The 13,316-nt window shown below is 37.8% G+C and overlaps 1 protein-coding gene across 8 annotated transcripts in view; it reads left to right on the plus strand.

The window, feature by feature from the left end:
- TFDP2 (transcription factor Dp-2) overlaps positions 1–11,909 on the plus strand; it is a 63,829-nt gene extending 51,920 nt beyond the window's left edge. For all 8 annotated transcript variants that reach the window (XM_033005512.2, XM_033005514.2, XM_033005513.2 and 5 more), the window contains 2 exons: positions 2,930–3,035; positions 3,939–11,909. In XM_033005512.2, the coding sequence (XP_032861403.1) occupies positions 2,930–3,035; positions 3,939–4,122 (290 nt within the window). In that variant the 3' untranslated portion in view covers positions 4,123–11,909. The remainder of the gene's footprint in view (positions 1–2,929; positions 3,036–3,938) is intronic.
- The last annotated feature ends 1,407 nt before the right edge of the window (positions 11,910–13,316 follow it).

Consider the following 13,316-nt stretch of genomic DNA (forward strand, 5'->3'; position numbering starts at 1 on the left):
GGAGCGAGAGTAGACGATACAGCAGCTTAACCATAATTTACAGTAACAGTTAGCATTGAAGTGTTACTTTAGCAGAGTCGATAATCCAGAAAAAGGGATGGACAGACACCAGACTGCACGACAAGCGCAGTACCTGCCAGCTGCTTATTGTGGAAGGAGCAATGTTATTTCTAACACGGCAGCCCAGGGCCACAATCCTAGTTACACATTGCTGTCCATTTCTTCATTTTGACACAATTACTTTCCTCTGCCCTCTTCATGAGCTGGTTCAGGGTACTAAACTGCAGGGTTTTTATCTGGTAGAGGAGTTTCTGACAATTCAGCATGTGGAACTGTCTAGCTAAGGGTTCAAACCAGAACAGTTGAAGTGTAAAGGAGGGAATGAGATTGCTGGATGAACAGAAATATGCCAGTGACTGAGCCAAGCATAAATTCTTGTAGAACCATATGCAGAGTGCCATCCTGTGCCCTTTAAACCATGTGTATACTACAGGCAGGAAATGCAAACCCAAGTGTCCTTTGACAGTTGAGTCTTCACTCCTAGAATGGAGACTACAGATAAAACAAGCAGGAAATAAAGATTCTGAGGCACTAATAGTTGTAACACTATCCCACTTGTATGTATCCCACTAAAGTGGCGGGCAGAGAAAGTGGTGCAGTTTAGGACCTCTAGATTACAACACTTCTTTATTCTTCCCTGCATGACATGCTCTCTGATCTACCTGCATACCAAGCCTTGACTGGAAAACAGGCTGGAGCTGAAGAGAGAGGAGTACCCATTGAATGACCAAGCTTGTTCAGCTATCAACAGTAATCCTGTGCAGCACTTTCACTTTTGCAGTAACCACTAAGGGCTATGGAGGGTTCTCCTTTAGAGCCTTCTCAGGGAAAGTACACAGTTCTACCAAGTCTACCTCCTCCCAGATATGCCTAGTTCATAATAAGCATGCCACTCTTAGATTGGACAATACCATCTTGGGAAGTTTTCTCCAAGCTACTTTCCCTGGTTCATAAGTGTCACTATTAGTAATTTATCTACTCTGCTACAAGTGCTAAGTCTTCTCACTGCAGGCAGACTTATGTTTTGACACTCCTTTCCAGACAGAAAATGGCTTCTTAAACTTCTAATTTTTCACAAACTTCCTCTTTTTCTTGGCACCCCAGAGCCCACTGGGAAATAGAATTTAGAAATATAAGGCAATGAAAGTACAAGACAGGTATACGCGTCTATGAACCTTTTTTCTGCCTTATGTGTAAAATCCATACTTTACCTTGTTCTTTAAAAAGAAAAGCTAACTAGCTATTATACCAAATTGTTAATAAGAAGCAAGATTACTAGCAGTGACTTGTTATTCTTCTGGAATATTAAGCATGTACACACAGGTATATCTCCTCCAAAGACCAGGAAACAACACTGATGCATCACTAATCCACTCCAATAATCTAAATACAATGCAGTCATTCCACATGGTTCAGCCTCCTCCTGCAAAGACAGGAGGAGACTGTCAGAACATGTTCTCTATAAAATCAAAGCTGCATTTAGGGCAATCTTAATGAAAGCCACCCAGCTATGGCCATACTCAACTATTCTCATCTATTCTGTCTTCATAGGTCACCCTAAAGCTGCCACTTAATGTTTTCTGTCATGTTCCAAAGACTGCTGGCAGAAACATCAACTGTGCTAGCCTTGCTTTGTAACATGTCATGTCAATACTGTGCTGCTAACGAGTCTCCACAGCACAAAACAAGGTAGGCTGTGGATCCCAGTGGATGGTGAGCCAAGTTATGTGGCTGGGACAACCTGCTTAAAACAGTCCCTGGGGTAGGCAGTGCAGCGTCAAACCTCAGCGAGGCAAAGCTTAACAGGAAGACAGAAGGAGACGTGAGAAAGTGTATGTAACACACACAGTTAGTTATTCCTCTTATCTGCTATTATAGACCAATTCTAGGTTAAGATATGAATAATACAATCCCATTTTACTGCCATTGTGCTGTACAAAACAGAGGTTTGGTTAGGCACAAAAAACAGTAAGGCCTGTAACTCCTGGTTTAACGCACCCAGCTGGAACCATATGCAAGCACCATGAAAAAGAACTAGACAGTCCTGATAACTTGATTTTCACTTTGTGTTGAGATAGAATTTGGGTAGGTCAATAGAAACACCTTATCTGAGAAACAAATTTAAACCACCCATAAATGTAATTGGGTCAATTGACTTGTTTTGCTGATTTTCTTGGCAGAAATGCACATAACTGGAAACAAGTGACAGGCATTACTTGTTAGGAAATTGGAAAACAAGTACTATGAGGGTTTTAAGTAACGCATTCACATCTCTCAGAGGGCTTTTAACAAATTACCTCAAGGAATTCAGCATTATTGAAAGACTATTTAAATCCTAAAATCTCCTATCCCTAGGGAGGAGACTTACACATCACACATGCAGCATACAACAGGCTCTCTCTTGCGTACTCTTGGTGCAAGCCCTTTGACACGGTCTGTCCGTGCCCACAGCTGACTGCCATCTCTGTGCAGTGTCAGAATGGATTAGGAGGCTCAACCTGTAGCAGTAAGTTTCCATGAAGGACTCCAATACTCTTATTTCAGGTACTTGTGACTGCATACGGCTACTAGCCGAGGTCATCTATGGTGTGAATTCTCTTCAGACAGAGGGAAAAGCTTCATAGAAATAACAACAGTTCCGAGTGTGAGGGACTGCACAGCTGGAGTGCATCCACAAACACTGGGGTATATATATATATAATTTCATCTTGATTAAGCAGGACACATCTACAATATAGAATCAACTCAAGCTACTGCTACCTTCTCTTCTAAACTAAGGAATCCTAACTGCAAAGAGAATGCAAAGCTTAAAACTGTAAAAGGAAGAAAAAAATTATGTAACTAGCATAATAATTATGCCTTCTTCTAGATATGTCTGCAGGATTTTCATGGATAAACCAAGGGTTACTTTCAAGTTCAGCACAAGCAGTTTCACATTTAGAGGTAGCAGGAGGCACTTCTGATGCTAAATCAAGGTAAATAAAATCATTTTTTATTCTGGGATAGTAACACGTTTGTGGTACTTTCAGTAACCGCCCTATTTCATACCTTTTATATGCAGGAAACTAGATGTTTTCTATCATGGTTGATTTATTGATTGTGAAAAAGTCTCTTACTCTGTCTTCCTTGATAATCATATTTGAAAGGTCAACTCAACATATTTTGAACATACTAGCAATTTTGCATTTATGTTTCAAAAGAACAGAATAATTTCCAAACCCTTATAATAAGGACAGAGATTTCCTGATTAACCTTAAATTCCTGCCTGGGCATGGACTACAAATAGGTAATTACATGTAGAGAAAAGCCTAATAATACTTCTGAAGAATACAAAAGAATGTTTTCTGTCTAAATGCACGGCTGCTTAAGCTCTCATGAAAGAAGTTTAGTCCACACAGTCTAATCATAATTTTAAATTAAAAAACAAATAAAAACAAAAAACAAAACCAACAAAAACCCAATCCAAACAACATCTCAACAACCATACTTTACCTGGAGGTTACCTGTACTTTAAAAAATGGAAGGAGGGATTATTCTGGAACAGATTCTTCCTCAGGGCATTTATTAGCTTAATTTCATATTGCAAACATTTCTATATATTGACAAAACTGTGATGGATTTATTCTTCTTTAAGCTTTCTTCAGCTTGAGCAATTTTACTAATTGGTTATGGAAAAAGAAGCCACGCAATATTTTTTTTTTATGCAACTTTCCAGTATTTTAGCAGTTTTCATAACTATTAGCTGTGTTAAATTTAAAGATTTTGGATTTTTCCTTGTTGGTAGCATTTCTTTAACTAAAGGAAAGCAGAGACCAAAAAGAAAGCTTCAAACTTCATGAGAAATTCTCTGAACTTCACCATTTCTGTTGTTTTGATAGTGAGAAGCCAGGGTTGTGTTTGGATGCTGAAGTGGCCTTAGCAACCGGGCAGTTTCTTGCCCCTAGCAGTCAACAGTCCAGCAGTGCAACATCGCGCTACTCCGAATCACGGGGAGAAACTCCATGCTCATTCAATGATGAAGATGAAGAGGATGAAGATGACGACTCTTCCTCCCCAGAATAAGGACAGTAGAAAATGGAATATATGAAATGCTGCTCATAAATATTCTTAATTGGGAGCTCCTGTTTGGATTTTACTTAACTTTCTTGCCTTGGTTTGCACTGTGTTCAGTGAAGCAAAATGGAAGCTTCAAAACAAATTCATCCACAGCTGAAATTGAAAACTTTTTGTAACTGAGCAGAGTGACATGCAGACACAAAGCGAAGTGGTTTTTATCAACTATAACCAAGGAAAAGAACAAAGTCCCTGGAGATTTAGCAAAATAAACATCAAGTTCATATTTTCCATTTTGAGACATTCTGTCACAAGTCTGTCTTCCCCTTATCTTTACCAGATGGAGAAGAAAACAGTCAGTCAACAAATGCCAATTCTTGCATTGCCTCTTGGCTGTGCTACCTTTAGAAAAAGGGGGAGAGAGAGCACGCGCAAACGCGCTAAAATAGCTATTTAAAACTATCTTATATGAAAATTGTTCTAGGGAAAAGGGGCTGTTAGAATGTTTGCTTTTTTCTGTTCAACTTGCTGTATAGAAGATTCTTAAAGTAATATAAATTGCAAGTGATTAAATGAATCTTGAAATAGTTTAAATCCATTTTAGATACTCCAAAAGTAACAATGTCTCTTTTGAAGGTTCATATGTTCATTTATACTGCAGACCTAATTTATTATAAATAAGTGATTATTCTTAGACATTATTAAACAGTCAGCAGTATTCTCTGCACCAACTGTTTTCAAGGAAAAAGAAGTTTTAAAATTGTATTTCTAGATTATAGTGTATCAAGTATAGCTTCTCTTTTACTGTTCTAACTTTATAATCCCTTTAATTTTATAGCATGTGTTGGTTTGGGTTTTGTTTTGTTTTGTTTTGTTTTTTCCAAAAAGGCCTCTATGTTAAGGCAGCATGTTTTCAAATTCAGGGTGGGCAGGTCACATAACTTTTAAAGTCAGAGGTTGAAGTTCTTAGGGAAAAAAAAAAAAAAAAAAAAACACACAACACATTTCAACAATACATCATTTAATGTTTTACCTTCTAGTCAGCCTGGACTTTCTTAGAGTGAAATTCTGTTGCACTCACCTTGATGCGCCTTTGAAAAAGAGCGGTATAGAGCCACTTCTTAAGATAATTTGTGGCTAAAATTACACAACATGACTCCCCTTTTAACTATTAGACTTGCAACAGGAGGCTCTGTGTTCTATAGTTAACATCACACCCAATCACAAAGACCTTTTTAAAAAAAAAAAAAAAAACTCAAATAACAGTGCGAAATACACTGTAGATGTACTTTTCCCACGGTGTTGTAACATCCAGTATTTTAATTAGTCTCAAAGTTAACTTTTTAATTAGGTAAATCAAATTTAAAACAGTGTCACTTCTTTTTTGTTTTTATACTGTATGTAAATAGTTGAGCTGTTTCTAAGTACCAGTGTTACTAGCTGTCTGAGCCTAATGATGTTGGCTCTGTTATTTGGTTACGAGATCCAGCAGCTTGTGAGTCCGTTCTTTGCTGGCGCAGCAGCAGCAGGCTGCATCCCTTGGCTGCCATGGCCACTGCCCTACCACCCGGGGGGGTATCTCCACATGATCTTTTACAGACAAACCTACACCCAAGCCAGCAAGATCCAAAAGCACCAAGGCTGAGCTAGTGAGATAAACTGAGGCTCCAGCTAAAAAAGCTCCTTGGCTGTTGGGCAGAAGTCAACACACAACTGGCTACATACAGGACAGGTAAAACTGCCAGGAGTATTACAAGCACACCTGCATGTTTGCATTACAAATTTAGAAACTTTTCACAGATAGTCAAAACTCCTGCATCTGAAGTACAGTTAGGGCAGCACCATTACTTAAGTGTAGCTCTTGACTGAGTAAGTAGAGATACCTAGCTTACACAAATGAGTTGCAAGTGCACAAATTAAAAGAATTCTTATATGTCTACCATGTCACTCATGCTCTGGGCAAGACTGTTAAGACTGTCCTGTGCTCATGGCTCACAGGCAACAGCAGACTGAGGGATTCACACCACCTCACTTCAACCAAATCTGTACCACTACCTCTGTATGAAGAAAAGCTTTACAAATACAAAATAATATCCTTGCTGAGGGAGTCAGTGCACTTGATTCAAGTGGCTCACTTTTGAAATAAGAGAAGGTAACAGATACTCCAAGCATATTACTATGGAATTGCCAGCTTCATGAATGACATTTAATTTAAACAGTTGCTTTTATTATTAAAAGAACATTGTTTTTTGTGGCTTTTTAAAAAGCAAAACCAAAACTGTCCTGTCAGTCAGCTGTCATTGGAGAGGGCTGACCAAAGATACCCAATATATGTAGGATCCTAAGGAACTCCTAAAGAGGCGAACATTTTCTAAAGTTATTATTCATTATTCCCCCATCCCTAATACATTAGGGGCACATTTAACTTTACACTTTCTTCACATTTCCCACTCAAGATCTGTGTAAAAAGAAAAAACAGCAAAACACTAAAACAACTGCTAAAGAGGAGCACTTTGAACTATAAGAACCTGGCAAAAAAAGGCTCTGTACCCAGAAATGGAATGCATTTTATTAGCAGTCAGCATGCTTTCTGCTTTAGAGGAGGAAGATCTTCACTGATACCTTCCTTCCATTGATGTCTATGTCCTTCAAAGCAGCAGACTGCGCAACTACTTGCTTTCTGGCAAACTTCAAGCTATCAACTTTTTTAAAAAAATATAAAAATCTAGGAGCAGATAACATTTGTTTAGACAGTTGAACCTAATAGTTATTTTTCCTGAATTAGTTGAATACAAGAGACAAAACAAGTTAGAACATCTAGAAGAGACTTCAGAAGAAAATTCTTTCCTTGGGATTCTTTGTGCCAAGTTCCAGTTGAGGATGAAGTTCAACTAAAGCACTGTGGTCTTGTGGTTACACTGAAGTCTGGGAACTAGGAGAATTTTGGGCCTTATCCAGCCATAGTCACTCCTGTCTGATCTCAGGCAAGCCTTCTAATCATTCTTGTTGATCTTAGCTGACTTTAAAAACCACAAAAAAAAAAACAAAATCAGGTAAATGCAGGACCTCACAAAATGCCACGGTTGCATCTGAATTGAGCTCTGAGCAATTATGAGAAACAAGGGAGACTGAGAATATTAAGCAACCACACAGCTCCCACTACGGTAATGGCCATAGCTGTGCTCAGTCACTTCAACATGCAGGCCTTCCCTCCCTCCCAAAGCCAGCAGCAGACACCTTCCAGAACAAAATGGTCATTTGCAAGATTGGTTTTCCCATTTTCTGTTCAGTTAACATCATCCTCTCCTGTCTCGTGCAATACTCTTGACATTTATTGGTATGAAACAAGTCTGGTACTAGATGCTATTTCTTATAAAACAAAGTTAACATGTAAATTTTCATGTGTGACATGTTTCTGTGTCTTGGAACACTATTTGTTGGTGATACACCCAGAGGCACTTGGCTGCAAGCAACGTAATTCTGTGTGTAAATCATTTTTTAATATATTGCAGTAAACAGCTTTATTTCTACACTTACTTTATGGTGCTTGAAAAAAAAAAAAATCCAAATTTGACTAAGAAAAACTTGTCAGCACCACAAATTAGATGAGTAGAAGACAGCTTTTTTCTATTATGGAGAAAGCTGACATAATGTTTGTGGAGTCTTCCTTTTAAATCAGATTAAGGTGTGCCAGTCTTCTCGTTTCAACACTGGAATTACCAGCAACAAGCCACCTAATCTAAGTGTGTATATTTGCGTAAAGACTAAAGCAAATGATACCAGTTTAACTGAAGGTATGAGTTTAACTAACTTCATTAAACCTAGTACAAGCCACACTGTAGATATTTCCATTTTGGTTAAAGGTTTTGTTTAGTTTTTTTTTTTTATATATATACTATAGCTTGCAAATACTCCTAATCCTTTTGAGCTGCTGGAAGTTGCTAATTACACAGAATACCCACAGAAGGACCTGTGCTGATCAACTAAGTAATATTATATAAACAGACTTAACCAAATTTTAATCCTTTTTTTTTTTTCTTATAAGAAAAACAGAACCTTCAAATTCATGCATAACAATGATGCCTGAATTTAAAATTCCACAGTTAAGGTTTTAAATGTCAAGTGCTCTTTCTTCTGACCATATCCACCATTTTAATTCAAGAGCAATGCTGAAACTTAATCACATCTGAACACTGGGCAATACTAATTTTTATAATTAAATGGCTCTTGTCAGCTGAAAATAATCCAAGCAGTTTATCAAGACGACTTTCTTTTTAGTGATCTTAAGATGTTTGGGGTTTGGATTAATTTAAAAACAAAGCTAGTAGCCACAGGGTGTAGTATATAGTAAACAAACCAAAACAAGTTATCTTCCAGCTGGCCCAGCTCACTTATAGCTTTTCATTACAAGAGTCTCTCAGGAACAAGTATTTTAAATAACCAGATATAATGAAGCTGGGAAAAGACTATATGAGCTTTTTAAATTTTTGATGTAAAAAATTCTAGTAATAGTCATGCTTTGAGGTTACATCCTTCTGCCTACTACAAGCTCAATTAATTTTAAAGACAGAAATGCTGCAGCTGAGTTGCTCTAAGGCCTGGTATATTTTACAGCTGAAGGTGTCTCAACCTTCAGCACTGGGAAATGGTGCCTCTTACAGCATTACTGATGAACAAAGAAGCAGTTAAGGACTGTCAGCCTGTTCACTGAGTTTTCAGGTTTTAAAATACGCCATTTCTCCAATTCTGACCTGTGTCTAGAAGTACTATGCCAATAAATCATTCGTAATGTCTGATTATCACACGCCTATCCTTGCAAGCATATTAATGGCTCTAAATACTTAATTTTCTGCTGGAAGGTGTTCACATAACCAAATCCTGATACCATGAAACTTCCTGACACTCTCATTCCTTAGACTTAACCAAGTTCCCAAAGAGGATTCTCTCCTATTTAGCTGTTAGAATTCAGTCTGGTGAGTGTTTTTAAGAGGCTCTGAGCAACTGTTCTCCCTGCACCAAGGTATACTACCAGAAAATCCCCACAACCAACATTACTCCCAGTTGTTCATTCCCTCTGCTAAATACTACCATCAAGTCACTGCCAGGCCGCTCATACCAGTCCTTCCTCGCTTGTTCCATCTCATTACCTGAGCTCGCATCCACGGATCGCTGACCCCACTGGTGCTGGCAGCTGGGTGAGGGACTGCACATAAAAGCAATCCGACAGTAACAACTGAAGGGGCTGTTTAGTGCAGCTGTTTAGAGAGTGCATATTCATTCTACATCTTTAATACTCCTACCTTGCTTGGCCTACCCCAAAGATCAGCCAAAACAAAAATGTTTTCTTGCTGCTTACATCTCTTTGACAGTACCCAAGAATCCAACATTTAGGATAGTCGCCTAACCTGCAGGACACCAAAAATCCTTGCTCAAAATTGGGCAAAAGAAACATCTGAGATCTAACCATCCAAATCCAGGAGAAAGCCTCCTGCTTTGGAACAACATGCAACAAGTGAATTGCTTAATTTTTCCTTTCTCTAGTAAGAAAAGCAGGCTGACCAGGGTCAGATCAGTGACTAGAAGGGCCGTGGTAATTCCAAGCAGATACAGGAACCTCCCAGTTGCCCAGACTTGCATCTCTTCTTGGTATTGGCTAGAGTAAGTGGCAACCACTTAATCTTGACTTCTCTAAATGCTGTTTTTAAATACTTAACACTCTCCAGGCATAGGCACTTTAGATATATTAACACCATGGGATAGAAGGATACAGCTATATAAAATTTAAATCCAGTTGTAGATGTCAATCAAACTCGTCTATCTATGCAGTATATAGGAAACTTTCTCCAAGACAAAATGAATCTTTAACAGTGACTTGTATTTAGTCTATTCTTATCCAGGCTGAGTGAAACAGAGAAATTAATCTCTGTCACTGTCTGGTTCTTGTGCCTTCAACAAAGCAGGAATGGCACATCCATCAGACCAAAGCAGTCAAAGAGGAAAAAAACCAAACACATATCCATAGTGCTTCCCACTGACAATTATACTGAACAGCCACAAAAGTTAAAACATTGACCGGAGAAGGTTAAGTCCACAAAATCAGTCTCCTGCTTTTTTGGCGGGTTTGTTAAATCTCTAATGTAACTTTAACAATTAGTAGATTTGGTTGCACTAGTGCAGGGATTAAGTGGGCCTCCCAGAATTTCCCTAGGAAAACACCAGCTGAATCACAACCCATCATACAAGTTTCTCACACATTCCCTCATCTCTGAAGCCAGGCTGTATATATGAAAAGTACTTCAGAGAAGTACATGCAAATGTTATGACACTGTATCTCACAAGTACCTACTGTGAAAGAATTTCTCCTACTTTGAACGAACCTGTAAGATCTAGGATCCGAATTCATCCTCATTCCTCAGGTCCTGACTAAATAATGCCCTGGGACCAAGGCCCCAACCTTTGTATCTGCACAGCCTACACTGCGTCAGGAGTAACTAGACAGCAAGTACAGGCACAGTTTTTACAACGGTACGTGTCTGGGGGCACTTTTGAGATGATCTGGCAACAGATCAATCCCTTGTCAGTGAGTTAATGCTGACATACACACCGACACGTGTTACGGAGCCGCTGCAACATGCAGGAAGAGGTAAAAGAGGCAGGGCCATCCGACCCCCCCATTACAGTAGCACTTTTTAACATCTACTATATTCTGCATGGAAGCAAGTTGTAGAGACACTTCCTTTTTATGTGTAAAATGCAGAAACCACTTGAAAGTCCATTAACTTTTAAATTAAGACTTTTTTTTTTCTTGTTTTTCTTCTTTTTAAGAACAAAGCTGTTTTATGACTTCTTTCAATGCTGAACTCAAAGAAGGGTTTGTAAACATGGTGGGTGGGAAAAAAAAAACACTGACAAATCCAGTTTATAAGGATGCTAACTATATGGGATTTTAAGTTTTAATTAAATTTTTAATCCACTTGTCTTATTCTCTCCCTCCCCCAACATATGTACCGGCATAAAGTGTCACACAAACACTTTGGCAGAAATTTTTCTCCCTTTTCTTGTGCTAAACTCCTGTGTCTTCATGAAAGTCCAAATTGCCCATTCATCTTTTAAATAATTTGCTGCATATTTTTGAATTATCCCTATATTTCCTCCTTTCCAAGTAACTTTAAATTATAATCTAAATTTTTATTTTTGCAGGAAGACTGCTATTAAGCTATGTTGATTTTTTTGTCCTTATCAAATAGTGTTAATTTCTACTACCACATTGTACATGGCTAGAAGTAGTGTAAAAAATAATGTGGTAGTATTATATGTCCTTTAAACACTGACAAAGATATAAAGAAAAATGCATATACAAAGTTTTACTTTCCTAATAGGAACACTGGCATTAGCAAATAGTATATTTCAACCAATAGGAAATATTACTTTGTAGTAGCAAATACTTTGTAAATAAAGACTTGTTATTTTTTTAATGGAAATTTTATAGAAGAAGCTATTTCTCTATACTCGATCCCATGTTTACTGAAATTGCTGCAAGTGGGAACTGTACATTGCAAAATGGGGGTGGGGAGCAGACAAGTCTGACTGAAGGGAGAACTACGTTCACTTTGGAGAAAAACATCCAGTTGTCTGTGAACTAGATCATAAAGCTTAACTGTAGAAGAACCGAATAAAAGAATTTCATGGCAACAGGATTAGGCTTGTTTTTGAGAAAAAACATTGTGGAAAAAACGTTGCTCAAGGTTGGCAGTATATGTACCTCATTTTAATTAAAAAACAAAACTATTTTACAATGCAGTGTCCAAGAAAAATTGTATCCTTTGGTGTTTTGAAAATAAATATAAAATTAGCAATTGTGGCCTCATTCATTAGTTCACCATTCAGAGGAATTTAATATGTCATTACCCAGGAAAAGATGCCGGACTTCTGAAACTATCACATTTTGACACAGTAACTCACAAAATGTTTAGGAATATTATTGTTCCTATCTAATCAAGACACCCACCCAATCTGTACCTAAGAGGCAGCCCTGGAAACAGCTAAACAATTTCCACATCAAATTGAATGCACGTTTCACACAGACTTTTTCACTCCATTTTCTTAAAAGTATTTGGTCTTTCTACTTAACAGTCAAGTCTGCTAGGAAGGAATTCACAGTGTTCTCATCAGCACTCTGTATGCCAGTACTCTGTGTGCTACCCTTGTGTTTTATGCTAAATCCTCTATTCTGTGGACACCCTCCAAACATTTATAGGCTCTGAACATACATCCTTACCCCGATTTTGGTAGCAAGAATACAAAAGGTAGGAATTTAGGGATCATTAAATACAGTCCCTCTTCATAATCTGTGTTGGTTTTCCAACTCCACCAAGTAATTTCACAGCGCCTGTTCTACCCCATGTGCACACAAGACCCATGCCTCACTCTTTTTTAATCTCAAACCTGTTGAAAGTAAAAGTTAAAAGACAATAGGAAAAGACTTGCAAAACTGTAAATTCATTATTGTGTAATAAACAGAAACTCTAGCACAGACCCCTTTCATTTAAAATACTTTGACATATGTGGGAAGGCATTTTCATGAATAGATTTGGCAGATTCCAGTTAGCCCCAAATAACTAGCTAAAAACTCTTGGTTTTGTGTTTTTTATGGTCAGAAATAGCAACTGAAAAAAAATAGAAGGTAGAGTCTTTATCTCAGTAATAAAGATATTGCTTATTAAGAAAAAAAAAAATGTTAAAATCTGTACCTCCTTTTGTGTCAGTGCTACATAAATTGCTACCAGAAAGATTCTGGAACATTAAACTAATAGTGACGCTGGTTGGAATAAATACTCTCCTCTAAGGAATCTAAAAGGACAAGGTTTTGTTGTAAGCTACTTTATTTCTTTGTGCCATATTTTCACCTGGGGATCTCCCTCCCAAGAAACCCAACATAAGAGACAGAAAATCTTGAAGCATAAAAGCCCTTTGATTCCTCTAAGAAAGAAATACTCAGCATGGTTCTCTAAGAATGGAGAAGTCTGCAAATAGCTCTCTGAAATTACAAATGCTTTTGGTTACAATTTCTTTGACTGTCCAGTAAGACAGCATCATACAAACTGATTTATATTTTTCTTTTAAAAGAGGAATCAAGCAGTAACTGCTGCAGCATTAAGGTGGTCTGTGCTAACACTAACAACAGAAACATTAAGACAACAAAT

Source organism: Tyto alba, unplaced genomic scaffold, assembly GCF_018691265.1.
Source record: "Tyto alba isolate M040663 unplaced genomic scaffold, T.alba_DEE_v4.0 Super-Scaffold_10, whole genome shotgun sequence".
In the NCBI taxonomy this organism is placed as follows: Eukaryota; Metazoa; Chordata; class Aves; order Strigiformes; family Tytonidae; genus Tyto; species Tyto alba.